We start from the raw sequence: 27,576 nt of genomic DNA, 5'->3' as shown, positions 1-27,576 counted from the left end.
TCCATATAAAAGTTTTCTGTAAAACAAAATCAATCAAGCAATCTCACATAAGCAGCATATAAATCAACATATAAAAATCACAAATTTATTTCAAAATATATAAACGGGCTTTAAACTTTGCCCTTAACGTCATGTTAACTAGAATTCATAACTCTAAAAATCAAACAAAGGAAAAGAAAAGAAAGTTTGAAATACACCATGAAAGATGTATGACAAGCCTTGAGACAAAGAACTTGAAGATCCTTGAAAGCAAGCAATCTTCTAGGGACGACACAAGGGTGGATGGCAGATAGGATTTTGATGTATTGCATGACTTCTTCTCCTCTTTGCTTGAGACGCAGAGCTTCTGAAAACTAGAGAATGGAGAGAATTTTTCTTATGTTTATTTTCTGAGGGGGGAGAGGTGTGTTGTTGTGGTGTGTGTAAAACGTCTAGCAAAGAGGGGTATATATAGGGGGACGGCCAAGCTTCATGAATCTTCTTTTAATTTCCAAAGGAATTAATCTAATAATGCCACACAGTTTTGACCAATCACGTAGCGCCATGTCAGCTCTGTTGTGTCATCCAACCAATCAAAAAGCTCTAAAATAAATCCCTAATATATTGTTGCCAAATTTCCAATGATTTAATCTGATTTTATTCACAAATTTCGGCCAAATATCTAGGCATGAACCTAGACAATGTATCTGGATGCATTTTGGACATTTTCTCCCTTAAATCTCTCCATGGCTTTATCCTTAATGTCCTCCCCTTGATTTTCTCTTGATTTTCACATTAATACTGCAGATTTTAATTCCTTAATTTTGGCCAACATATCTCGAGGGAATTGAGGAATGAATCTGGACTTGTTTTGAGCCTCATCTTGTTGCACACACTTCACCCTTCCTTGAAATTCTCCAACGTAATCTTTTTTATCATCCTTTGATTTTCACGTTATCTTTGTGATCTTCTCTTGATAATTCACGGCAATTAAGGATTTATTCTCCAAAAATCCCTCTTTGATGTCCACAAAACCCTAAATCCAATGGGCTTCCTCCATTTGCCGAAAATCCAAATTAATCCATAAGATTCTTGGGCCTCCATGTGTCATCTTCAAGCCATGATGTCTCCTAGTGCCTCCAGGACTCTTCTCTCAACATCATTTTTCTTCATTATTTCGACCATACTTCATGGTTGGCTTAGGAGCCTTGCTTTATTTGCTCCAAATGACCTGAAGATAGAAACTATTATTAAAAATAGAAACTTCCTAAAAATAGTAACTTTCCTAAACAAGAAGGATTTATTTAAGAAAATAACTAAGTAAATATGAGGAAATAATACTAAAAACGTCGCATTAAAATGCTCATATCACTAGCTTTAAGGCAGTTATCAATGGGTTAACGACTATCAATTTTGTTGAAATTTTGCAGAGATGATCTATACATTAATACCTAAAAACTGAACGGTTGAGATGTGGATATGAGACCGAAAAATGATCCTAAACTCTAACCTCGCACTTTAATTTCAGAGCGAGGTCTCGCTCTGGATAGGATATATATAGATATGTGTGTGTGTTTCAATCTCGATGCTTCTTTATCCAATAGAGAAAAAAATCTGTGCAAAATTTAAAAACGAAAATTTTCGTTTAATGTATTTGGTCTTACAATTGTTTTCGTAGTATTACGACTCTGACGCAAAAGGTCCGAAAGGAAAATTTGAAATCTTTAATCTGTGTGGCAAAAGAGTCCTTATATTTCTGTTGTGGAGAAGGGAAAAGATGTAGCCCACAATACAATAGCAGCAGCCAGAGCCACAATCTGACACAGGAAATTTAACGCGGGGTCCATCATATCCATGGACTGTGGAGAGTGCCACATGTGCCAAACTGAGAAAGCACCAACAGATAATAAAACCATTTATGTCTCTCCAGTTTTTCAACACTGGGACTTCGCACTTGAATTCCTCTGCAATGGAAGCTTGCTCCTTGCAGTCACCAACTGTAACCACCATACCCTCCTCTGTATCCCATAATGGGTTTAAAGAACAGCCTTTTCTTCGTGGTCAGTTCCTCAAGATTTCCAATTCAAAGAGGCACCCACATGTCAGGAAGCTAGGATTTCTTCATATCAAAGCTCAAGCCTCAGGTATGTAATTACTATTTTCAGTGTTTTCTGGAAATGGGTTTGTTTTTCCTGGACACATGAATTAATTGTTGGTTTGGTATGGTTTGATTTCATATTACGATGCTTAAATTTGCTATATTATGATTCCTCTCCTTTCTGGAATTTCAAATTATTGTGGTTTTATCTGTATCATCTTTTTGCAAAAATGAGCAATGATATGATCCCATCTTCAAAATGCAGTAGACTTTTACTGTTTAAGCTGCATCATGTTTCTAAGTTCTCCAGAAAGAATATGGAGGCAGTGAAGATTGAAGTAATGTATGTTTGAAAAGTTGGCTATCTGCTTGCATTAGTGGTAAAAAGGAACTTTTACATAAAGACAACTTTTTGAAGTAAAATTTGGAAGGTAACATGAAATCCTTGGAAGCTGTAAGTATATTTATAAGTAGTACAGGGTTCCAAATAAGAGCTGGGGTCATTTGCATTCTTGGAGATTTTTTTCAAAAGGACTCTGGTAGTTTAATGATGTAGAAATTCTACCCCATGATACTTACAGTCAATTTCAACTTTGAGAGATATATCTCTAAAACTTTATACCACAAATGCAGCAAATAAACGAGTTTATGGCAGCTCTTGTACTATCAAACTGGTTATTGTAATCAAGCACTAGCTTCCCTTATAGGATGTGAGACATAGGTACCTATTTACCCTCTGTTAGTAAATATACTACATCTTGCATGATATCACTACATTATGGTGAGGAAGAATAAAGCACAAGGAAGTGACTTATGCTTCCTACTTCATGTGTGACACTATTTCCTTTCTTATGTGGGAAATTGGTAAATGATAAGCACTGTACTTCTTTCACCACCAATATGTAACCTAGTCTTATCGCTTTTACTAGGCACAACGAATTCCAGCTCAGAGATAGTTGAGGAGGTTATGGGAAGAGTAGGTCTGAAAGATGAGAATGTGGTATTTGTCGCTGGTGCTACTGGTAAAGTTGGTTCACGAGCAGTAAGGTTTATGTGTACTTCTAACTCTATGTTTACTTGAAAATATCGTTCAACTGGTATATTAGAGTTGCTAAGCATTCATTGTCATATTCAGGGAGCTTTTGAAACTTGGGTTTCAAGTCAGAGCTGGTGTCAGGAGCGCTCAGAGAGCAGCCACCCTTGTAGAAGTACAACAGTTATTATGACATTAATTTTCCACCACTTTTCATTAAATCAGAGTTATGCTAAGTAAATAACTCTTCTGCAGAGTGTTAAGCTAATGAAGCTTGATGTTGAAAGTGCAAGCCAAGGAAGCCAACGTAAGATTGAAGCTTTACAACTATCAATTTCTTCTTGCATTTGACTTCTGTAAACTGTCAAGGCAAGAGGAGGAAAAAGTGAAAACTGAAAGCAATATAGGTTTTGCAAAAGAGAATTTAGCTTTTATATCTATGATTTTTCTAGGAAATAACAAGTATATTTGGTCTTTAGCCCAGCTGTAGAAAAGCTTGAAATTGTGGAGTGCGACTTAGAGAAACAAGATCAGATTGGACCAGCATTGGGAACTGCATCAGTAGTCTTGTGCTGTATTGGTGCAAGCGAGAAGGAGATTTTTGATATCACTGGACCATATCGGATTGACTATCTGGCTACAAAAAATCTTATTGAGGCAGGTAAGCAAGTCAATCAACTGGTAGCCTGTAATTATCACTTTGCATGTTGTAAAGTATATAGGGATTGGCACATACCATGCTTGACTGGACCATATGTGATAAGTGTAATTATATAAAGCTTAGCTCTAATCATTGCCTTGCATGATGTAGTTATCCAATTAAAGGAAAAATGAAAGCATATATGCTTGCTGTGCGCTATTTCAGACCCCCTTTCTGCATAGATTTGTTGATAACTTCAACTCTCCTTAAAATATGTCAGTTAAACTGCGCTGAAACGATTTTAGGTGTTATTGTGTATTCTTAGCCTCCAGTCCTGAATCACTCATTCTCTTTGCCTGGAACATGTAATAGGAATGCAGTTCCCCATTTATGGCCTAAAAAGAGCTTAATGTGCGTTTTTCTGGTTAAGTTGATATGTTTTCTTTTTCATTTAATAATAAACAGGAAGGTGGAATAGAGTTTAGTGCACTGGGGTGGCAACTGATATTCCTTTTGAGAATACATGTACTTTATCTTTGTTTTTGACTTAACCAGTGGTTTAATTTTAAACAAAACATATGAAGAAGCTTGACTATTCAGTTATCAATGTGCAGCAACTGTTGCAAAAGTTAACCACTTCATATTGCTCACATCTCTGGGAACAAACAAAATTGGATTTCCCGCGGCTATTCTGAAGTAAGTTTTCAAGTCTTTGTCCTTTCTTATGCTTAGTGAACATTTGAGACGTGTCATTTATAGATCACCTATGAACTTGAGATATTTGGGGTACTTCTTTACCTGACTTAGTTTTCTCCCTTTTCACAGTTTATTTTGGGGCGTCCTGATTTGGAAAAGAAAGGCTGAAGAGGCACTGATAGCCAGTGGACTTCCCTACACTGTGAGTGTTTAAGTAAATAAATTCAGAGGTTATAGGTGCTTTCAGTACTTAACTTTTGTGTTCTCAGATAGTGAGACCCGGTGGAATGGAACGGCCCACTGATGCTTACAAGGAAACTCATAATATTACTCTCTCAACGGAGGATACTTTATTCGGTGGTCAAGTGTCGAACCTGCAGGTACTTTTGTGTGAAGTTTACTCAAGTGCAGTGATGTTTCTGTCTTCAGCGTTAACCTCTTAAACATGCTTTCAGAAACCACAGCATTCTCACAATGCAAAAAATCCTGAAGTGTATTTCTGTTTTTGAGGTTCAAAATCCTGCTTCTTTTCTTGTCTTTTGTCATCTCCACGCCTTTTCTTCTAACAAAAAGAAAATTACTTGCAATTCTCTATTTTGCCTTTTGTGAAGTTTCTTACGCTGTGTGTTTCTGTATAAAAAGGGCATGTTGAATTGTGTCTTTGTTTTACTGTTATGGTTGCACTTTTTTTTATTGGACAATGCTCAACGCAGAGCATTTTGTTTTACCCCATTGTCATATCACTGGTAATAAATCAAATCTTGCATTGAGCCTGTTATACATGCATGATGTTATAAATCAAATCTTCTCTTTTTTCAAAAATGAAAATCTTGACGAGCTATTCATGCATGATGTTATGGAAAAGAAAATGATAATAAACATCAATGAAACAGTCCAAATAAAATATCAAATGTTCTTATGCACCCAGGCTATTTTTCCAGAAGCATTGGTTTCCTTCATAGTGACACACTGACCCCCATTGTTTTCATGCAAAAATGTAGTTTTCTCTGGAAGTTTAAGGTCATATTTTAAATAGTTTACATGTACGTAAAATGTAGAATTGGTTTTACTCATATCAGTCATATGACACATTCTATTTCCATCTTTTTAAACCTTCTCTCCTTTTATTCTCTGATTTAGTTTCAAACTATAGATAGAGAAGAATGTCTGCAATACGGTTTAAGAAACCTGAAATTCATCAATCAACATTAAAAAATAAGCTTTTATCAATTGATACAGGTAGCAGAGCTCATGGCATGCATGGCCAAAAATCCTGGCCTTTCTTACTTCAAAGTTGTTGAAGTAGTTGCAGAAACAACTGTTCCATTGACTCCTCTGGAGGAACTTCTGGCAAAGATACCATCTCAACGCGCTGACATATACCCACCAAAGGTATGTTGTTCCTTTCATTTGTTGACATTTACTGATTAAAGAGATAGTTGGTCCTTTTTTGCCTATAAATGCAAAAACTGTTCAAGAAAATTTGATCTGAGCCTTGAAGTTCTGAAGTGGGCCCTGGACTCCTGGAGTGTCCTTACTACACTGCTATGAGATCTGTTTAAATCAGACTTGTAGAACAGTAAAATGGAACTCACTGTCCTGGCAATAAAAGAAGTAGAACTTTGCAACTTTCCTTTTCATGAAGCTTTTTGGATGAATTCTTTGACAAGAGAGTGGTGGGGGGTTCTTATGGAATGCATTTTTTCCGGTTGACTTACGGAATGAATTGATTGTCTCTTTGGGGCCTTATCAGCTAAGAAAATAGTTAATTTTCTACATGAGGCAGTGCATCTGGATGGATAGGTGGGTCTGTGTGGTTCGCAATCCTCTAGCCGATGGCTGGAAGGAAGGGATTTTTTTGTGTCATCAGAAAATAATAGCACCAAAGCAAATTGCTAGGAGATCCGGAGCCAAATTAAAGTTCTTTTTGGTGTCATTAGGAATTTGGTGGTAGTGCTACTGCTGCTGCTTCTGATCCAGAACCTTCTAAGATTGCCACATCTGAGAAACCAAGCACTCCCATTGAGAAAGAACCGGCAAAAGAAGAAGTGCTGGTAAAACAGCCATCATCTCCTTATATTGCGTAAGCCAACTTATATTACACTGCCATTTATAAGCTGGAATATCGATTAATTATTTAATGAAAACCTAATTTTGTTTTCCCAAATATATGGAAGCTATGAAGATTTAAAGCCACCAACATCTCCTACTCCAACACCAAGTGGTCCCAAACAAATTCCTCCAGATGCCTCAACACCAGTAGAAGTTACCTCAACACCAGTAGAAGTTGCATCACAACCAAGTGGAGGTAATGATGTGATAGAGGCTATCACAAGCATTGTTTCTGAAAAGGTGTCTCCTCAGAAATCAACTCATAGCCATTCACCCTACCATGTGTAAGTTTTTCCTGATGGTTTATGACTTTATTCTTTGTTCCCAACTTTCTGAGCAAGTGTGGTTTGTTATTTGTTACCTGTGCTCTTAGAGAGATAATACGTGTATTCTTCTTTCATCTTTGATTATGGCATGCTTTCAGATATGACAACTTCAAGCCCCCTTCATCACCATCTCCTAGTCCTCCAACCACATCACTCCTTTCAACACCCGCTGCAGATAATGGATCTCAACCGGGTACCTTGTCGGTCAACAGCACAGTGAAAATTCCAACAGAAAATATGCAAACTGACACAGACCAACATACCGAACCAAAGCCAAAACCACAATCGCCTTTCACTATGTAAGTTTCTTCCTTGTTGCATATTTTAGCTGCTCTTGAGATTTCCTAAGATCCATTTTTACTACATATGGAAGTAAATATTTTTCTTTTACCATGCCTCAAAAGGCATTGTGTTTTTCAGTACTGACTAGAGTTAATCTTCCAAATAGATAGATTAGGACTATTGTTGTTTCTATGACAACTTAATGAACCTCAGGGCCTATAAATGAACAGGTATGAGGACTTAAAGCCTCCAGCATCGCCAATACCATCCCCAAAGAAATTCTAGACGATTCGCTGCCCCATCAATTTTTTACAAGGTATGATCCCAGTTTCTCCGTAGTTTTCATATCTGAAGGAAAATGGAGGATTTATATTTACTTTAGGCTAACCCTCTGTGTAGAAATAACAATAACTACTTAATTGTAACAGAACCATACATAGGTGCAAGTAAATCTGAACTTACTTAATTGTAACAGAACCATATATAGGTGCAGGTAAATCTGAACTTTGCATCCACGGTTGGCAAAGTTTTCATACTCATGAAGAGGAAGCAGCTGAGATTGCGGGAGTCTTATTCTTGGAAATTGTAATGTAAACAATGTATATGTAACTGTGTGAATATGTACCTCAAGATTATGCAAACTCCAGTGACGTAATTTCGCTTGAATAAATGATAATTTTATGTCAGATGTTTCAAAATTTTGAGATTGTTGGATGACAATGGCTTATATCATTAACACAACTACCGAATGAATATCATCTGCAAGTACCTGAACTTCACATTATATAAGGGTCCAAACACATTCTGAAAGTGAAACTCTCACCCGTCTCTTGCTTATCGCCCTACCTTAAAGAAGCAACATGAGTCACTGATTTCGGATAGGAACCAAGTAGATATCAAGGGTTTCACTGCGTGCCATGTTTTGTAGACCCCAGGATGTTATATATTTTTGTTCATTGCTGGGGCCTTTTGATTAAGGCCTCGTTTGATTCGTGAAAAATAAGTATCGGGAAAGAAAAATTGTTCATTTCTTGCAGTTTGGGATGCAAAAAGAAAGGAAATGCTTTCTTGAAGCAAAGGAAAATCAGAGAGAAAATGGTTTCTTCCATATTTCAAAAGAATCATTTTTCCTCATTCTTTCCTTATATTTATTACTCACAACACATTATTTTATTGCATTAAGTATAAACTTTATAACAACTTTCTGGATAACTTTTTTTATGTTACCAAACATCAGAATGTAAAAGTTACTTGAAAATTTCATTTCACTTCCCATAAGAAAAATAGAAGATTTACTTTATTTTTCGCGAACCAAACAATGCCTAAACGTTTTCAGTTAGGAATACCATATATGCATTGATCATTATATTGAATATTATACATCCGTACCTCTTATATCCTAAGTTTTCATTATCTTTAAAAAATAAAATAAAAGTACAATAAAAAAAGGGTACAATAAAGTTCATCATATGCTGATTTTTCCAAGAATCAAAGGCAAATCAACCTCATCACACCACTCCACACACCTCGTCTCACAATAACTAGTATCGACCTCATTAGGCCAATAACTCAACCAAACCTTCCCTCCTATTCTCCACTTCAACACACTCCCTTCCATCTCCCTACTCAATCTCCATCCAACTCCATCCCCATACTCATCTCCACCCAACACCAAACTCCCCGTTTTCGTAAACGCCCTATTCGCACCTTCATATCGTCTCCGTAAACCGTTATTGTTCTCGCTTCTGCCACCAATAGACGGATTGCTCGTGGCCACTTCATGACCGGTCACGTTATCACATAACACTGCATCAAACACAGCAGCATTTCCCTCCGCATCCTGATCCCACCTCCAGTTCTTCTTCCTCGTCCTCGTCGACATTCTCATCGTAGCTTTCACTCTTGAATTCTTTGACTTACCGAAACTACTCTTCATAATTTTTTGCATTTTCACTTCTTTCTCCCCGTTATCTGTGGATCGACCCAAACTCAACCCATGCACGTAGTTCGCCCCAACTTCAGGACCAACCCAAATCCGGATTCTCGACGGAAAATACCTCTCCTCGGCATAGTCCACGTCATCGTTTTTGTTGAATCCAAGACTCGCCACGTGGAAGCGCAGGTTGTCGACACGTGCAGTCACTTGAATATACCCGTCGTAGACTCCAACTGAATATTCCACCTGAACAACTGCCTCGAGCTGCTGGTGAGCCAGTGCGTACTTCAGCACCGAGTCCTTGGCTGTTTCCATAATCGGAAACTGAGTCGTCTTAACGTTGGCCGAGCGCGTGGTTCTCATCCCAAGCACCGGCGAGTAGCCCTTCAGCACCCAAAACCCGCAAGCCTCGTTCGCGTAAGAGAATCCTAGGTTTTGCTGAGGTGGCGCCGTCAAAGCTGTTAGCGTCTGTAAACCTACGCCCACCTGCCTTAACATGCACCATTTTGCTAACATGTAGCCGAGGGTGCGCATGAAGCACAGCTCCGCGTCCACTCCGACTGTGATCAAGAACGTTCGAAGAGCCGGCGCGTGCTTAGACATCAAACCTTCAAGGTTGGGAGCCAGCAAGGACTTGAAGTAGAGAGAGCCGACTTCACTCGGCGCGTCACAAGCGCAGAGCCAGAAGAGGCGCGTAATGAAAACCAGGTCCAAGAAGGTGGAGAAGGACTCGGGAGAGTGGGAGTCCATGACCCACGAAACCGGGTCGGGTTTGAGGGCTTTTAGCTGTGAACGCGGGCATGTGCTATCGTGCGCCGTCGGCGAACGGGATATGATCTCCTGGAGAAGCTGGAGTAACAGAGGGAGGAACGGCTTCTCTGAAGACAAAGAACACGTGTCAGAAACCCAGAGGGTTTTCTTGGACAGGTTCTGAAAGCCATGCAAGCAAACCGAGAAGGTGACTAGAGTGTCAATGTTGGAGCCTGAACTTCTCTCAGCCCTGAGTTGGATGGACCGAGTTGCGGAGTCGCCTTGACTCGGTCCCGAGCTAGCCAGCTCGAAAACGAGTGAGGGGTCCGACTCGGTCCATTGGGACAAGTTGGGTAGCTCGCAAATCCATGACCAAATATCAAGCATGGTGTTTTCTATTGGGGTTTAGGGGATGAGAAATTTTGTGGAGAGGTTGTTGTGGTGAGACTTGGGGTTTTAAAGAGGGAATGAGTGATGATGGGATTGCCACAAACACCATGGATATAACAGAAACCACGTATGAGGGAGGAGGGGTTGTGGTTCTTGAATCCAACGGGTGGTTCTGAGGGTTTTGGACTGAATGCATTAAATTGGGGACAGATTAACTTCGCTTTCGTTTCTCTTGTGTGTTCTTGGTTTGATTATTCGGATTGAAAATTGTTTGCATGCTACAGTCAATGTGACTATTAGCTGGGGACGTGATCTTAGATGCAGTTTGGGGTCTGGCGGCTTACACGTGGAGATTCGTTTCTGGGACAAACATGTCCAGATATGAATCGCAGAAAAAGACAACTCAAACGAAGACAAATGTTGAATTTATACATAGAAAATTGTCATCATTTACTGTGATTCTCAGTATCAATTTTCCATTATCTTTTGAGTCACAAGAATTTTCAGTTTGCTTTAAGGGATTGTTTGTATAAAGATTTTACTGTATGGAAGTTCATTTTCAAGACCTCAACGTACATATGAGCTAGATACTGCTTTGTTCGATCGCCAGCTAGCTCTGCTTAACGGTTGGCAGTTCTAGTTCCATCTATCTTGTTTTGTCCTAAACGTTTTTCCTCCTAGTTCTTGGATATGAATTTAGGACTATCTACATACACCGATAAACACAATTACATATCTACAACTTCAAAGTTAATGTAGATCATGAAAGAAAGAGAAACCAATAGGCTGAAGTAGTGATTTCATTGATACGGAAACGTATCCTTTATACAAGAGTGATTACAATTGGTTCCTACAAGTCAGGAACCTGTTTACAACCTAAGTTACATAGAGGGAAAGCTACATATCCTTTATACAAGAGTGATTACAATTGGTTCCTACAAGTCAGGAACCTGTTTACAACCTAAGTTACATAGAGGGAAAGCTACAGCTATTGTACAGCTCACATATAGAATAATATGCTTTAATATAGAAGATATGACAGATTAGTTAATTTCCTTACACTCCCCCTCAAGTTGGAGAGTGGATGTCTTGCACTCCCAACTTGAGAATCATAGCAACAAAGATATCTTTCCCCAAAGGTTTAGAAAGAACATCAGCAAGCTAATAGGCTGAATTCACATACCGCATGGCCACATAACCATCTAGAATTTTGTCTCTAATGTAGTGGCAATCCATCTCGATATGCCTAGTTCGCTCATGAAATACGGGGTTGGCCGCAATGTGTAGTGCAGCCTTGTTATCACAAAACAACAGGGCTGGTTCACGAAGAGATAGACCCAGATCTCTAAGCAGATAATGTAACCAAGTCAACTCGCAAAATGTTCCTGTCATAGCACGATATTCCACCTCTACTGAAGACAAAGATACTGTCTTTTGACGTTTTGACCTCCAAGAAATTAAAGAAGGTCCAAGAAAGACAAAGTATCCAATGGTAGACCTTCTAGTGACAGGGCACCCCGCCCAATCAGATTCACAATAAGCCCTCAGCTTCAGATCATTAATGGAAGAGAAGAACAGACCTTGTCCAGGAGCGCTTTTTAGATAACGTATCACTCTTAATGCTGACTCCCAATGCATTTTTCTGGGTTGGTTCATGAATCTGCTAAGGACTTGGACTACATAAGTAATGTCAGGGCGTGAAACAGTGAGATATATAAGCCTGCCAATTAACTTTTTGTACTTTCCGGGGTCTTTGAGCAAATCACTATGATCAGACAATTTTAAACCTTTTTCCATGGGAGTATCTACAGGTGTAGCTCCTAATAACCCTGTGTCTTCAATAATCTCTAGAGCATACTTACGTTGACATATGAAAATCCCATGTTTGGTAGTCGAAACTTCAATGCCAAGAACATACTTTAAGTCTCCAAGATCTTTGAGACGAAATTGACTATGTAAGAAAGTTTTAAGTGCAGCAATAGTCTCCAAATCATTCCTGGTAATCAATATGTCATCAACGTAAATTAAAAGCACAGTAAATGAATTCCCATGCTTTCTAGTGAACAATGAATAATCAGATTTAGATTGGACTTAACCGGCTGACCATATAGCATCATAAAATTTCTCAAACCACTGCCGTGAAGCCTGCTTTAAACCATATAAGGACTTGTCCAATCGGCATACCAGATTCTCCTCCCCCTGTCGCCAAAGACCTGGCAGAGGAGACATGTAAATTTCCTCCGTCAAATCACTATTGAGGAACGCATTGTTCACATCGAATTGATGTAATGTCCAACCACGAGCTGCAGCCAAAGCCAACAAACATCGAACAGTAATGATTTTGGCAGTAGGGGAAAAAGTTTCTTAATAATCGACCCCTTCTAACTGAGTAAAACCCTTAGCAACCAGGCGGGCTTTATATTGGTCAATGGAACCATCTGCTCTATGTTTCACCTTATAAACCCAATGACAGCCAATAGGACCTTACCGGCCGGAAAGGGAGTCAATGTCCAAGTTCGGTTGGCTTGAAGAGCCTGTAATTCGGAAACCATAGCAGCTTGCCATTTAGGATGAACGGCAGCCTCAGAATAGGTGTGGGGCTCGGTAACCTAGCTGAGTTTGGCAGTGAAAGCGCTGTGCAGCGGCAGATACCGATGATAAGAAACATAACTAGCCAATGGGTAGAGGGTACCTTTGGTCAAACCAGGTAGCAAAGAGGGTAATTATGTGTTAGCGGATTGTCATGTTGCACGTGAGCTTTTGCATCTGTTTCTTTACAACTTACATGCCCTTTAACCCCTATGTTTGTGTTCAAAGAATGGATGTTAGAATGTGCTTCAAGGCTCTCTCTCTCTATAACAATTTGAAACTTTTATGATGTTTCTTTGGGCCCTCTAGAAGAATCTTAATCCCGCTTTGTCGAAGAACAAACCAAAGTTGCCTTCAGATATTGCTATTACAACTTTGGGCTGGTTTGAAGAATATAAGTTGGTTCACTCCTCACTGGTACCTTCTGCTAGAGTGGCACAACACTGGTCACTTCATGAAGCTGGTTTTTTGAAGTGCAACGTGGATGGGAGTTACAACTATGGCAATTACAGAGGTGGATGTGTTGAAAGTTTGGGAAAATTCTAAAGCATTGGGACGTTGTTTGCCAGGAGGCCATTTTTTTTTATATAATATTTTAGACCATTAGATTAATAATGGACTAAATTCCGTTTAGTCCCTCAAACTTTAGGGCTAAAATCACTTTGCTCCCTGACTTTTTTTTAATCACGATGGTCCCTGCACTTCCAAATTGCATCAGCCAGGTCCAAAATTTGATTTTGACTCGAAATGTGACGTCAGGTCCAAAACTGAGGGTCCATTTTCCAAACTCTGACCCTTAGTTTGGACAAAAAGTTCAAACTACCCCTACTTCTTCAGAATTTTTTTTTCTTTTTCTTTCTTCCTCTTCTAGTTTTCTATTCCCTTTCTTCCTCGACTATGATTCCAGACCTCAGAAACTTACACCGGGGAGTTTTTCGATTCCATCAATTCCAGGCCACATCCTTTTCGTTTTCTTCCCTTTCTTTCGGCTCTCTTCCTACTCCGAGCACGGAAGAAACAATAGATGGCTTGAGACAAAAGAGAGACGATTAAAATTGCAATCTCGGTGGGGTTGGACAATGAGGAGGATGAAACACCTGTGGATCTCCAAGGAGGTGGTTCGTTGAGAGATGCTGGCCAGCCATCGCAGCATATTTCAACCCCGACGAAGCTGACAATGCTCAAGTCTGGAGTTTCGATGGAGGCGGTGGCGCGGCTTAGATCAGAGGTTTGGAGGGATTTGTCGATGCAGATCGATGCTAGTAAGAGGCTGGGATGCTAGTTTGTCAGCAGATTAGGGTTGGTTTTGAAGGCCACGACAGGGCAGTTTCCCCGGACCAAGACGACAATATGGTTGTGTGCCGGAGAAAAGACCGCCCTATCTGAGAAGGGCGAGACAGCCCTATCTGAGAAGAAGGAGAAGGCAGCGGTATGGCGTTAGGAAGGCGGAGGAGAAGAAGGAGAAGACGGCGTCCATGTGAAGCTTGATTCTTGTGGGCATTCATAGGATGATCTGACTGGGTTTCAGAAAATATTTGAGCTTTGTGGAGAAGCACAAGTTTCGATCCAATCTGTTTTTGATGAACATGATTCTAAATTTGTATGCATTATGTTGAGAAATTAGGGATCCACGGTTGATGTTTGATAAAATGTCGCAGAGGGATGTTGTCATGTGGAACACAATGATGACTCTGTTGATGAATAGAGGTGATGTTGATGTTTGATAAAATGTCGCAGAGGGATGTTGTCATGTGGAACACAATGATGACTCTGTTGATGAAGAGAGGTGATATAGAGGAAGCTTATGATTTGATTTCAGGGATGCTGGATAGAAGTGTGAGGTCATGGATGCTGATGATTTAGGGGTTTTGTTAGTGCGGTAAGCCTAAGGAGGAGGTTCGTGAGTTTTTAGAGATGGAGGAGGCTGGTGTGAAGGCAAATGAGGTGACTGTAGTAGCAGTTCTTGCGGCTTGTGCTGATTTGGATCGAAGAGGAAGATGATGGGAGAATGAGATTATGTAAGTGCAATGACGACGACGCAGGAATCGACGTCGTTGTCCAGGCTGTCGTCGACGGCGTTAAGATCGTGCAGAGAGCTGACAATGAAGGAATTGGGCGGCGGAAGAGCTGCACCAGAACCCTATTCCCCATTTCAAATTATCCCCTACTTCTTCTCTCTTCTAGGGATGAAGATGGTGGTATCGACATTGGAGTTCATATGCGGTGGAGGAGGGTGTGCGTTTGATCAATTTGGCTTTTAGGCTTGGGATGTCTGAGAGAGAGGTAAAGTTAGAAGAGAGAAAAAAATACAGAGAAAAAAGAAAGAAAATTAGAAATTAGAATAAATTTTGGTAAAAAAAAAATTATATTAAATTGGAGATGTCTATTTTGCCCTTCGTGGGAGTTTAAAATCTGAAAAGTGGGACCCCATGTCAGTTCCACCTCAGCGTATGATGTCACATTTAGAGTCAAAATCAAATTTTTACCAGGCTGGTGCAATTTGGAAGTACAGGGACCATCGTGATTAAAAAAAAAAGTCAGAGACCAAAGTGATTTTAGCCCTAAAGTTCGAGGGACTAAACTGAATTTAGTCCATTAATAATATATCTAATGGTTATATATATATATATATATATATATAATATCTGTAACTGGTTTAACCCTTAACAAATAATTAATGATTAACTAATAAATATTTGTGATTGTCCTCTTGAATTAGTTGATCATGTGTTAGTGGACTGTCATGTTGCACGTGAGCTTTTGGGGTCTGTTTCTTTACAACTTACAAGCCCTTTAACTCTTATATTTGTGTTCAAAGAATAGATATTAGAATGTGCTTCAAGGCTCTCTGTAATAATTTGAAACATCATATACTTTAATGATGTTTCTTTGGGCCCTCTAGTTTTATGATGTTTCTTTGGGCCCTTTGGAAGAATTTTAATCCAGCTTTGTCGGAGAACAAACCAAAGTTGCCTTCAGATATTACTATTAATTACAACTTTCAATTGATTTGAAGAATACAAGCTGGCTCACGTCTCACAGGTACCTTCTACTAGAGTGGCATAGCACTAGTTTCTTTTTGAAGCTGGTTTTTTGAAGTGCAACGTGGATGGGAGTAACAACTATGGCAATTACAGAGGTGGATGTGTTGAAAGTTTGGATCTCTTTCCCGCCAAGGCAAAATGGAAAATTCTGAAGTACTGGGCTGTTTGCCTGGCAACCATTTCTTTTTTAATATTTTAGATCATTAGATTAATAATATATCTAATGGTTATATATGTTTAAAATGTGTGTAACCGGTTAAACCATTAACAAATAATTAGTGATTAACTAAGAAATCTTTGTGATTGTCCTCTTGAATCAATTGATCTCGTGTTAGCGGATTGTCATGTTGCACGTGAGCATTTGGGGTCCATTTCTTTACAACTTACAAGCCCTTTAACTCCTATATTTGTGTTCAAAGAATGGATGTTAGAATGTGCTTCAAGGCTCTCTCTATAACAGTTTGAAACATCATAAACTTTTATGACGTTTCTTTGGGTCCTCTAAAAGAATCTTAATGCAGCTTTGTTGGAGAACAAACCAAAGTTGCCTTTAGATGTCGCTATTACAACTTTGGGTTGGTTTGAAGAACATAAGCTGGTTCACGCTTCACAGGTAGCTTCTGCTAGAGTGGTACAACATTGGTCTCTTCCTAAAGCTAGTTTTTTGAAGTGCAACGTGGCTAGGGGTTACAACTATGGCAATTACGGAGGTGAATGTCTTGAAAGTTTGGATCCCTTTCCCACCAAAGTGAAATGGAAAATTCTAAAGTACTGGGGTGTTTGCCATGCAACCATTTTTTTAAATATTTTTAACCATTAGATTAATAATATATCCAATGGTTCGCTAATTATGTAGAATTTGCAATAGAATTTCTGTTACAATGAGACCCACAGGGCCACTTTAGATTTTAGAGTAAAATATGGGACCGTACTTCTCATCATAGAATTATTTCGGCCAAGTCTGTATACTGTCCTCTTCGGGTTAGCTATAATGGCGCTTCTAATATATTAGTATTGGTTTTTTTTTTAAAAGAGTATTGGTTTTTGAGAGAGAAATTTTTTTAGTCTTTTAGAAATAAATCTAATATCGAAAATTTGATATAAGAAGAACTCTAGCAGAACCCTAGGGTTTTGAGCAGTGTGTGGCGGCAGCAGAGGAAAACTTCTGGTTGCCGTTTGGTCATTTAGACCGACGAGGTGCCTCGTTGTGGCTAGGAAACTTTGGGCATCGTGCTTCAAAGGGATTGGTGGTGCCTGAAGATTGAATCATCTCCGATTTTAGGGCAAACTAGATCCGCTTCGGCTGGGCAGTGTGGTGCGTCTCGGAGTCCGGTATCGAGGAAGCAGATTGTAGTGGGTCGGGGAGGCAGAGATTGCTTCTTCCTGGTACTTGATCGATCGACAGCTTGCAGTAGCTTGAGGTCGGTTTCTCCCGATCTGTAAGTGCGCGGTAGTGAGATCTGGTTGTTTAGAAACCTTTCCGGCCGGATCTCAGTGCAGGCTCATCTCTCTTGATCCGAAGGATTGTTGACCGAGTAGCAGAAAGGCAACAGGTCCTGATGTTGTCGCACTGCTGGAATGGCCGGCCACCAGAGCTGTGGTTGAAGGCCTTGCCGCCGGGGAGTATGACGGCGGCGAAGTTGAAGAAGCAACATGAGGATTCTCTTCTGTTGGCTTGGGATTGGGCCTGGGCTCATTCCTGGGCTGATGGGCCTGTTTGATTTTCTTTCTGCTAGACAAGACTGGACTTGGACTTGGGCTTGGGCCTACGGGCTCGGGCTCAGGTCAAGGCAATTGGGGCCCTAATGTATTAGGGTTTGAGCCTGTGTGAGGTTGGATTAACTTCTATGAGTCTTCTATGACGTTTCTAGTATCTTGCTTGTACCACAATTGTGTGATTGGCAAGTGAGGGCTAGTTGAATGATTTCTTTCCGTAGGAGGCGAGGTTTTTTCATTCTTGCATAGGCTCGCTTAAATGTGAGCGACCCACTGATCTTTAAAGGTTTGCTTTAGCTTAGGTAGGTTACTCCGGATTTTTCTTGCCGGATTTCTTATGTAAGTTTTGGTAGACTTCAGCTTATTTACTGTTGATCTAATGAATTCAACTTCTATTTAAAAAATAAAAAAATCTAATATCGAAAACGACAGAGGGAGGGAGAGGGAGAGAGAGAGAGAGAGCGAGAGAGAGAGGATTGTGTGCATTTTTAGCGGAAAAATAGTGAGAAAATAAAAAAATTTGACTTCAAGAGTAATAGAACAGGTGTGGATTGCAATTACGATTTCAGGGTTTTAGGCTTTTAGCAAACAGCGAAGCAGAGACGAAGAAGTAAAACCCAGAATGGGTACAACAAAAGACCCGAACGGAGCTCAGAAAAGTCGCGTTGGCCCGACCACTACTCTGGCTTACCTCGATCCTCAATACTGGTATACATGATTTTCTCTCTTGCCATATCCATAGTTCCATACCCATGTTTCTTCGATATCTCCAGTAATCCCTTGCTCTTGTTTCAGGGATGAGCGCTTCACTACTGAGGAACATTACGAGTGGCTCAAGGACTATTCTCACTTTCGGCACCTCATTCAATCCCATCTCAATCCCAGTTCTTCTGTAAGCATCAGTACTTTCTACTCTATCATCTATCTTCATTTCAATTGGTTAGTGTAATTCTCACAGAGCAGCATGTAGTTACAGACTTACAGGGCAGTCTTTTATTCTGGGTTTCTTCAATCATATACGTAAAGCTGATAAACATAAATATTGGGGTGTATCACTGCTTGTATGTACATGCAATGTTTGTTTTCTAGCATGTAGTTACAAACATAAATGATTGGTTTGTTAGTTAAACCGGGTTAAATTAAAGCCATCCATATGAATCATAATGATTACATGGTGTTGTGATCGTTCTGAGTTTCAATTATACAAATCTTGTATGGAAATTTTTCTGCTGTGTCTGCTATTGTTAGTGTTTTGTTGTTTTGAATTGCGTTTACTGATGTGCATTCTGTTAAACTTGTCGAATGATTGGATAAGGCAGTGGTGATAAGATGGCTGTTATAATGCAGATCTTGGAGCTGGGTTGTGGAAATTCACAGTTGTGTGAGGAATTATATAAAGATGGGTTTACTGAAATAACATGCATTGATCTATCTGCTGTTGCGGTGGAGAACATGCAGAAGAAGTTACTGTCTAAAGGTCTTAAGGGTATGTTGATGATATTCCGCTAAAGTATCCACAGTTCGAGTGTTGGCTTATATCTACTTATAGATAGACATTATTTCCTCACTTATGTTATTTATGTTCTGATGCAATCTTGGGTTCAAAGTCCTTGATAACTTGAACTTTTGTGATGCAAAAATTAAAGAAAGAAGACCTTTGGTCTTAGTAGTTACTGATTTTCTTTTATTTTTGATCCATAACGATCAGTTTGTGTAAACAAGCACCAAACTTGAAACTGCAAGTTGCAAAGTTTGCCAATTTTATTCAGGCATCTTATATATGATACATACCTAACTATACATATATATAATATGTACGAATAATGCATCAGTACACCTATGTTTATGTAGGTTGTTGGGTAATGTGGTTCAATGATTCAAATCTTACAAGTCTTAGATCCTCATATAAAAGAAATAGAATAGTAATTATAATAGTAGAGAAGAAAGATTAGCAGTCAATGTAATTAGTAGTCATTTCTTAGAAAGTTTTCACAAGGAAAAGTGGAAACCGAAAAACTTATCTGTTTTTTTTTTCTTTTTTGTTTTGTGGAAAATATTTGAAGATGAGTTCCTGAGTCCATGACTTGTTGAGACCTAGAGATACCAATCTTCTTCCTGCGTTGGTTTCCTGTTTCTAAATGACCTTCTCTTTTAGCAAAATGCATGGACCTCTTTTAACTCCCATCATATTTCTGCTCATGCCCTTTGTTTTTTTTTTTTTTTTTTATAATTTTGTTTATTATTATTTTTTTTATATACTTATTCTTCTGTTTGAACTCATTGTTGAGTCAATTGGTTTCTATAGAAACAAAAACCTTATCATCTTTTACAATATTCTCTATTATCAGAAATAAAAGTTCTGGAAGCTGACATGCTAGACCTGCCTTTTAGCAACGAGTGTTTTGATGTTGTTATTGAGAAAGGAACCATGGTAAAATACTATTTCAGATAGCTTTCCTTGTTTTCCAGCTTCGAATTCTGGTTTTAACTATGATTATCATCAGCATTATTATGGTATCTTCATTATCTAAACCTTGCATGTAATGAGTAACAATAATCTGTTTTGTTAAAAAGGAGGTATTGTTCGTGGATAGTGGTGACCCATGGAATCCCCGGCCTGCAACGGTAACCAAGGTCATGAAGATGCTTGAGGGCATTCATAGAGTTTTGAAACCAGATGGAATATACATTTCAATTTCTTTTGGCCAGGTTATACTAATAAAAACTCACAATTTGTTCTCTGGACTACCCAAGCTATGTTTCTTACTTAGAATGTTGTCCTGCAGCCACATTTCAGGCGCCCTTTATTTGAGGCTCCACAGTTTACCTGGTCTGTAGAGTGGAGTACCTTTGGTGATGGATTTCACTATTTCTTCTATACATTGAAGAAGGTAACTGTTTATGTGCTTGACGAGGCTTAAATAGTTAATTTATACCCTGTGTAACTAATGGTAGATTAATGTTCCAGGGAAGAAGATCACCAGATAATAGAAGTGATGAGAAGTTAGAGAGGCCATCCATAAATCTTTATCAAGATGAATTAGAGGGCGAAGACTTCATTTTCCGAACCAATTTGGATGAGCTCAGCTCTTAGAAATACCTTGTATTATTATTTTGCTGGGGTACTATTTATCTGAATGTAATTCGAAAGCGTGATCATTATTTACTGATCAATGTTCTTACGAAATCAATTGGTCCAGTGATACTGAGACGTTGAGACAAATGGAAGGAGGGCTTAAGCCTCCAGTGCATGTACTTGATTAGTTTCTCATGCCAAAGGCCCAAAAGTATGAAATCTTAGCTCAAAAGGAGTAGAGAAAAAAAAACCTCGCTAGAAGAAGGGTTCGAACCTTCGACCTTGTGGTTAACAGCCACACGCTCTAACCAACTGAGCTACTCCAGCTCTTGCTTTTATTTTAAAAACAAAAGCACTAGTTTACAAATAAAACCTAGTAATCGCTCTACTAGGGCTGAGATTTCAACGCCTTTGGGCAAGGGATTCCAGCATTTAGATGCAAAAATGACGAGGAGAATTAGAAGTAAATTAACTCATTCTTATGGATCATTTTACACAAATTCTTACATATTATGTTTATTACACACTTACAATATTAGTTTAATCACTACTTAAGGTATCATCTCAACCTTCTGACCAAAAAAAGTATCATCTCAACCTTGTTGGTCTCTTAACTTATGACTTTAAAGCTTAATAATAGCCATATAATGCTCTTAGTTGGCTTAGAGCAAGTCCACCCGTTTAGCTTGACCGGTCAAGACTATTCACTGCTTTTTTGTCTTGTATTTCCACTATTGAGCTTGACCAGTCAGATACTATTCACAAAATGTCACGACTAGTCAAGTTTTTAGTCGAGTTCTTGTGATGTTATTATTTCCTATGATATTCTCTCGCCAGTTACACCTTCAAATTACTTAACTCTGCTATTATCTTTCTCTTGAGATATATTATAAGGAATTTGGACCAAGTACAAAAGCTTTCCTTAACGACCCAAACTATATTCTCTTGCATTGAATGCACTTAGTCAAAAAGCAATTTGATCATCCCAAAAAACAAAAACAAAAAAAGGCGGTTGAGCGAGAAGAGAGAAAATGAGGAACATAGGAAGAGGTCTAGCTTCTCTAAGAAGGAAGAGAACTCTTATAAATATGGTCAACAATTGCCAACTAATTTTTTTTTTTTTATTGCATCAACTCAGATTACAACAACTAGTTTTTAATGAGTCAAACTCACAACTTCTCACTTATAAAGAGAAGACTAATGTCACTAGACCAAATGATATAGGGCAATTGTCAAATATTGGGTTAGATATTCAAACTACTTTTGAGATGGGATGGAAAGCCATTGCCAAAATAAATGTGGAGAAACCCAAAATTTCATAATTTGAAATTCAATTTACTTGGAAATTTAGGGGTAAAATTGAAAATTGCAAGTACTGTGGAAAGGGTGCGAATTTAACTCCTCACAAAATTACTCTCTTGTGAAGTAAAAAAAATAAAAATAAAATAAAAAAATCTTGTAAGTGGTTTAAAAAGGGAGCTTCTATTCATACCTCCAAAATTGGTATTTAGACCTCTCACTTTTTCCAAGTAATTTGTCAACTCATGTCAAATTACCAATAAAGAAACAAATAAGGAAAAAAAAAAATCTTTTCTTATCTCTACAAACAGTAATAGTGTGATGCCCCGGAAATTCGTATTTATTTTCTGAGGATTTTCCGGAATTTAAATTGTGGGTATCGGACGGTTTCGTGGCTCGTGGATGGAGCGGAAGTGTTTCGGGCGAATAATAATTCAGGAAGCGTCATTTAGGGGGGGCGCAAGGGTTAACTTTTTATTCGTTGGGATTCTCTGAAAACTTCCTTCACGAAAGTTGTAGAGAACGTCGATACGAGTTTGTGGACAAACGGAACGCGAGAATCAGTGTTCGTATGAAGAAATTATGGGCTTCGGAAAAACTTTCTATTTTGGTATAAAAGGACAAAAATTTCCAGAAATTGCAAAAGAGCCCAGATTTCCCAAATGGAAACCCAAGCTCGGTCTCTCCCTCCCGAGCCCGTGCGCAGCCTCCATTTTCGCCGATGTCGTTCTCCTTCGTCTGGCCACCTTTGGATGCGATTCAAAATGGGTTCTCGTCGCCTCAATCCCCTCTAGAGGTCTGTGGAAGGATTGATGAGAGATTCAAGTTGTGGAGGGAGCTACATCGACTGGAAGAGGCCGCTTCGGGGACGAAATCGCCTTGCTCGGAGTCGGAGATTCCGGCCACCATAGCCGGTGGTTCTTGAGGGCTTTTGAAGCCCATAGGACGTTGATGTTTCTCCCAAAGCGGCTTGGGACGATTTCACTTGTGGAGGACGAATCGAAGCTTTGAAATTCTAGGGTTCATCGAATTTCAGATGTTGCGAGGTAAATTCCGGCCAAACGGCTATGATTTAGACTTTGTGTTAGTTATGAAAGTTTAAATTGGAGTTGAGATGAAGAACTTTGGTGTTGGGAGTTTTGTCAAATTCCGACTTTGGTCCCGCGGCGGTGCCGCCACTGTGGTGGTGTTTTCCAGCGGTTTCCAGCCACCTCAGGGATAGTTTCTGTTCCTGAGTTCGATCTACTCGTCGATACGAGCATTTCGATATATTGTTTGTAATTTTTGGAGATCGTATGAGCATGTTAGGGTTTTCACGGTTTTGGACCGTTCAATGTTTCGATCCGTGAGGATCTGACTATCCGATCGACGTGTGGTTTTGGCATATCGATCGTAGAAGTATTTCGGAGACATTTGGTGGTCTCGGATGTGGTTTCGCCTCAATTGGCGTCACTTTGGGGATTTTAGTTCAAAATAGGGGTTTCGGACTTAAATCGTTTGTGGATTGTTGCTAAGTTGAAACCGTATGTGATTAGGTACTTGACGAGGTATCCTTGGACGGTTGTTTGTGGTGTGGCTGTCTTGTTCTGTATTGAAGACGCAGCGGGAGTTTCGAGGTGAGTAATCTCACGAAGTTCATTCACGAACGGGTTGACCTTATTGTTTTGAGAGTTATTTAGTTAACTGCAAACTATAGTTGGTATTAGTGGCCTTCCTGAGTGAATGACCACGTATATATATATATATTTACGTGGAATATGTATATTCTTGTGGGTTGATGAGTGAATTGAAGCAATAGGTATTGATGGGTTTCATTCTATTGTTTTGGGGCTTGACTTTTCGGGAAACATTTTGTAGGAATTGGGAATTTCTATTGTTTGAAAAGTGTCAAGATTTGGTGTGAGTTGCTTTGATGTGATTTGAATGTTTTGATCTAACGACCGGGGGTCGGAAGATTTGAGAGTCACAGGTTGTGATTTCTCATTTCGGTTTGATTTAACGTTTTGATCTGACGACCGGGGAGGTCTGATGATTTGGAGGTCACGGGGTGACATCTCCATTTGTGTGAGTTGAGTAACTTTTGGGTCTTGAGTGACCGTTTTGAAAGGTTTTGATCTGACGACCGGGAAGGTCTGAGGATTTGAGGTTGCTGGGGGTGACCTCAGGCATATATATATCGGGACTTCACGCCTTTGGCCGGGTTTGTGGATATGATCAGTTAGAGCTCTAGTCTGTTGTCATGGTACATCATGGGGGGTAGTGGGGAGCTATCTGATGCTCATGAGTACGTGTTTTAAAATAGAGTTTCAGGAATTCTTTCTTTTAAAATGTCTTGGGAGGACTCGTGAATCATATTTTATTTGTTAGGTTAACGATAGGTATGATTGAGGGTGTATTGATGTGTTGTATGTCTAGGTTGGACTGCTTTGTTGTTGGTACATCATGAGGGTTAGCGGGGAGCTATCTGATGCTCATGAGTACATGTTTTAAAAGAGAGTTTCGGGGATGCTTTCTTTTAAATGTCCGAGGAGGATTGTGTATCATATTAATTGTCAGAGTTTCAATTAATATGACTTTGTCACGGGGTGACTTGTATTTGTTTCTTTTGGGAAAAGAATGTGTTGTTTTGGGAAAACAGGGTGTGTGTCCCTTTTTACGAGTTGAGGGGTTTCCTCGTTGGGCGAGTTGTGCATGTGTGGTTTTGAGTTACTCATACGGGCTTGCAAAAGCTTACCGGGTTTGTTGTGTGGCAACCCGGTGCACCATTCAAACGGTGTAGGGGTTATTGTTGCAGGTCAGAATAATCGTGGCTGATGCTGAGGTAGCGTGCTTGCAGCTTAACGGTAGGAAGCCATTTATATGACTTTACCATTATTAAGACTTCCGTTTGTAGTGAGCTCTGAGGAGCATTTACATTTTATTTTGTTGTTGACAATTTAATTCGTAAGCGTGTGTAATTTATATAACTTTGTGGAGCGAGTGTATATTGTTTTTGAGGGTTCAGGGCATCAGTATGTACTTGGTTTAAAGGAAAAAAGTTTTCAGGTATTTTGTATTGATGGCTGAACGATCACACATATATAAGTATGAGATTATATATCGATTTTTAATTTTGTTAAAAATCAGGGGCATGACAAATAGTTTTCAACTTGGGAAAAATTTTCTCCTCCAATGTAAACCCTAAAATTATCGCCAAATGTTATTTAACGTTGAAGTCAAAATTTTCTGAATTTGGCTTTGTCTTCGTAAAGTGATAGACTTCATTGCTCACATAGCTGACAATTTACAAGATCTATCACTGCGCTATAAAAAAAATATAATAAAAGGAGAGAAAATGGGAAATACAAAGACACCTCATTTGATGAAGGCCCACTCATTCTGAATGCAATCAAATATGTGAACGAGCGGCGATGAAAAGCAATACTCCAGCATGTTTATATGACAAACGCAGCTATGGGTAGTTGTCCACAAGATATTCCCACACATCATCAGTGCAGAGCAATTTTATGTGGAACTATTCTATAGATATGATGAAAAATTCGACCATCTGATATAAATCTATTGAGAATGCACTAGAATCATGGTTGATTATTGTAATTTCCTCCACTATCCCATACATATCTAAAAACAAAAGGACCATGCATGTTCATTTCAAGCTACTATGGAAACAAGTAGGAGAGAATCAATTTATGGACAATGACAACTAAATGCAATGAAAATAATACTTGGAAAACCTATTTATACTAGATGATGAGCAAACATGGTATTGTTGCCTATGCTAACCAAAAGTCAACAATTCATTGAAAAAATGCTAGCACCTCTATTACTCGTATATGGAGGATGAACTTCCAAAAAAAAAAAAATTTGCTGCACTTCCAAATCTTCAAGAAATGAAGGAGATCCAACTACTGATTTTTGAAAGTATGAATAGAATCTAAAAAAAGAAAAAAGGTCTTTTAATGATTTTATTGGACGATGAGCATTATAGGAAAATTAGAGAGCTGTAGATAGCAAACTGGTTATTTGTAAAAGTAAGTTGAAGGTTTATTAAGTAGGGAGGTCCAAATGCCAAATTTGGACGTATGAATAGAAGCTCCCTAAAATCTTGTGAAGATTTCTAGTTTTTCTGCCATAACGAAATAATTAGGATTCCATATAGATTAAGGCAATAGGTTTTGGCGAGTCACCCTTCTACCACACATTTTACTGCCATGCCAAAACCCTTGAAATCCTTCTTTTAGCAAATGCAAAGGGATTCCAGCAACATATCAAGATCGAGAACCAACTCTCTGATTAATTTTGGTGGAGGAGAAACCTACTCATAAGGGCAACTCCAACCATAGGCACCATTTGGGGGTGCTATTCTCATTTTAGCACCCTCTTGTTGCACTATTCATATAGGACTCAATTCTCATCTCCAACCATTAGACCTATATAGGGGTGTTATTTTCACTATTCTTGACTAAAATATAATATAAGTATAATTTTAATGAATATTATATTAAAAATATGTTAATTTAATGAAATAAGGTAAAAAAAAAAATTTAACATTTTATCATAATATTTAAAAATTATTCTTATTATTTAATGAATTAAAAATTTTTTTTTTTTTTGTCGGCATATACGACAAAAGTGTCGGCACATACGAGTAAGAATCTAACTATTTAGATCATAATATTTAAAAATTATTCTTATTATTTAATGAATTTAAAAAAGGTTTTGAATTTGGTGTGAGGAAATAGAAAAGAATGGGTAGGTATTTATAGAATTTCCTACAATTCACTGTTCCAACGGGTATATTTTTTTTCCCCAATTTTCTGGTAATTTTTTTATTTTTTTTGGAACAAAAAGGAAATAATAACCCTTCAATTAATAAGAGCCGTTCATCACTTTTTTTCCAAAAAATCTGAGCCATTGGATCTTGAATAGATCCGTTTCAGTCAAAAAAAAAAAAAAAAGGTAACATCGGACCGTCCAAATTGATCAGGGCAACATTTGGACCGTACATTTCATGACCGTTGGGGGTTCCAACGGTCACCAGGGGACAGCAACTGGCGTGGGGCCCACGGCTGCAGACGGAAAAGCAGGCGATCTTCTCTCTCCAGCGTTGGTTCTGCGCGTGCTCTCTCTTCCCGACAGATTTGGCGCGCGTTTCCTTCAATTTTTGCCTCTGGCGCGTTGGTTCGGCATGTGGGCTGAGACAGCAAGTGGGCTGGCCCCCATGTACAGTGATCAGTTCTGGTCTTGGAAAAGTCTCAAATATGAGACTACAAATGAGTCCAAGTCCTATATTTATAGGACCAGACCCCCCAAAAACACAAGGTTGGAGATCCAAAGTCTCAAAATGGCCCAAAATCTGGTTTGGCACCCCAAGGTTGGAGTTGCCCTAAGAGAGCAATATCATGTAATTTCGATTCATTCTTCTTTTTGTGATTGAAGCTACAAACAAAAAGTAGAGTAACAAATTATTGTATCTCATGTTTTAAGGGTGTTTTGGTAATGTACATACCGCCTATATCACATATTGTCAAGCATAAGCAACGACCTCATAGGTGGGCCCCACGACATGGCTAGCCCCTCCTATGGCATGCATCTGGTAGCCGATACCCG

At 39.0% G+C, this 27,576-nt stretch overlaps 4 protein-coding genes and 1 non-coding gene across 8 annotated transcripts; 2 read left to right on the top strand and 3 right to left on the bottom strand.

The window, feature by feature from the left end:
- The first annotated feature begins 1,873 nt into the window (after positions 1-1,873).
- Positions 1,874-7,864, top strand: LOC112169177 (protein TIC 62, chloroplastic). Of its 4 annotated transcripts, none has more exons than XM_040509804.1 (14): positions 1,874-2,123; positions 3,007-3,124; positions 3,213-3,285; positions 3,366-3,417; positions 3,595-3,771; positions 4,365-4,446; positions 4,576-4,648; positions 4,716-4,826; positions 5,686-5,838; positions 6,387-6,529; positions 6,624-6,842; positions 6,983-7,183; positions 7,397-7,482; positions 7,660-7,864. In XM_040509804.1, exons 1-13 carry the CDS (start codon positions 1,898-1,900, stop codon positions 7,449-7,451), a joined length of 1,683 nt encoding a protein of 560 aa, XP_040365738.1. In that variant the 5' UTR covers positions 1,874-1,897; the 3' UTR covers positions 7,452-7,482; positions 7,660-7,864. The 4 variants fall into 4 exon arrangements, with proteins under 4 accessions (XP_040365738.1, XP_040365737.1, XP_040365739.1 ...); XM_040509803.1 differs by having other exon boundaries at positions 7,654-7,864; XM_040509805.1 differs by having other exon boundaries at positions 7,595-7,864.
- Positions 7,865-8,495: 631 nt separating this feature from the next.
- LOC112172125 lies at positions 8,496-10,419 on the bottom strand. Its single transcript, XM_024309318.2, has one exon. It carries the CDS (start codon positions 10,237-10,239, stop codon positions 8,632-8,634), a length of 1,608 nt encoding a protein of 535 aa, XP_024165086.1. The 5' UTR covers positions 10,240-10,419; the 3' UTR covers positions 8,496-8,631.
- A 984-nt stretch (positions 10,420-11,403) lies between these two features.
- On the bottom strand, positions 11,404-12,794 carry LOC112170939 (uncharacterized mitochondrial protein AtMg00810-like). Its single transcript, XM_024308204.1, has 3 exons — positions 12,731-12,794; positions 12,347-12,545; positions 11,404-12,238 (listed from the first exon to the last, which is right to left on the bottom strand). Exons 1-3 carry the CDS (start codon positions 12,792-12,794, stop codon positions 11,404-11,406), a joined length of 1,098 nt encoding a protein of 365 aa, XP_024163972.1.
- Positions 12,795-18,078: 5,284 nt separating this feature from the next.
- Positions 18,079-20,854, top strand: LOC112173231 (EEF1A lysine methyltransferase 4). Its single transcript, XM_024310821.2, has 7 exons — positions 18,079-18,299; positions 18,387-18,483; positions 18,939-19,077; positions 19,940-20,022; positions 20,166-20,300; positions 20,378-20,482; positions 20,560-20,854. Exons 1-7 carry the CDS (start codon positions 18,214-18,216, stop codon positions 20,683-20,685), a joined length of 771 nt encoding a protein of 256 aa, XP_024166589.1. The 5' UTR covers positions 18,079-18,213; the 3' UTR covers positions 20,686-20,854.
- Positions 20,855-20,920: 66 nt separating this feature from the next.
- TRNAN-GUU lies at positions 20,921-20,994 on the bottom strand. The gene has a single exon. It is a non-coding gene; the product is annotated as a tRNA-Asn (tRNA).
- Between the last annotated feature and the right edge of the window lie 6,582 nt (positions 20,995-27,576).

This window comes from Rosa chinensis, chromosome 6 (assembly GCF_002994745.2).
Source record: "Rosa chinensis cultivar Old Blush chromosome 6, RchiOBHm-V2, whole genome shotgun sequence".
Taxonomy (NCBI): Eukaryota; Viridiplantae; Streptophyta; class Magnoliopsida; order Rosales; family Rosaceae; genus Rosa; species Rosa chinensis.
The sequence above is the reverse complement of the archived record's forward strand: the minus strand, read 5'-3'. Positions and strand labels throughout refer to the sequence as shown.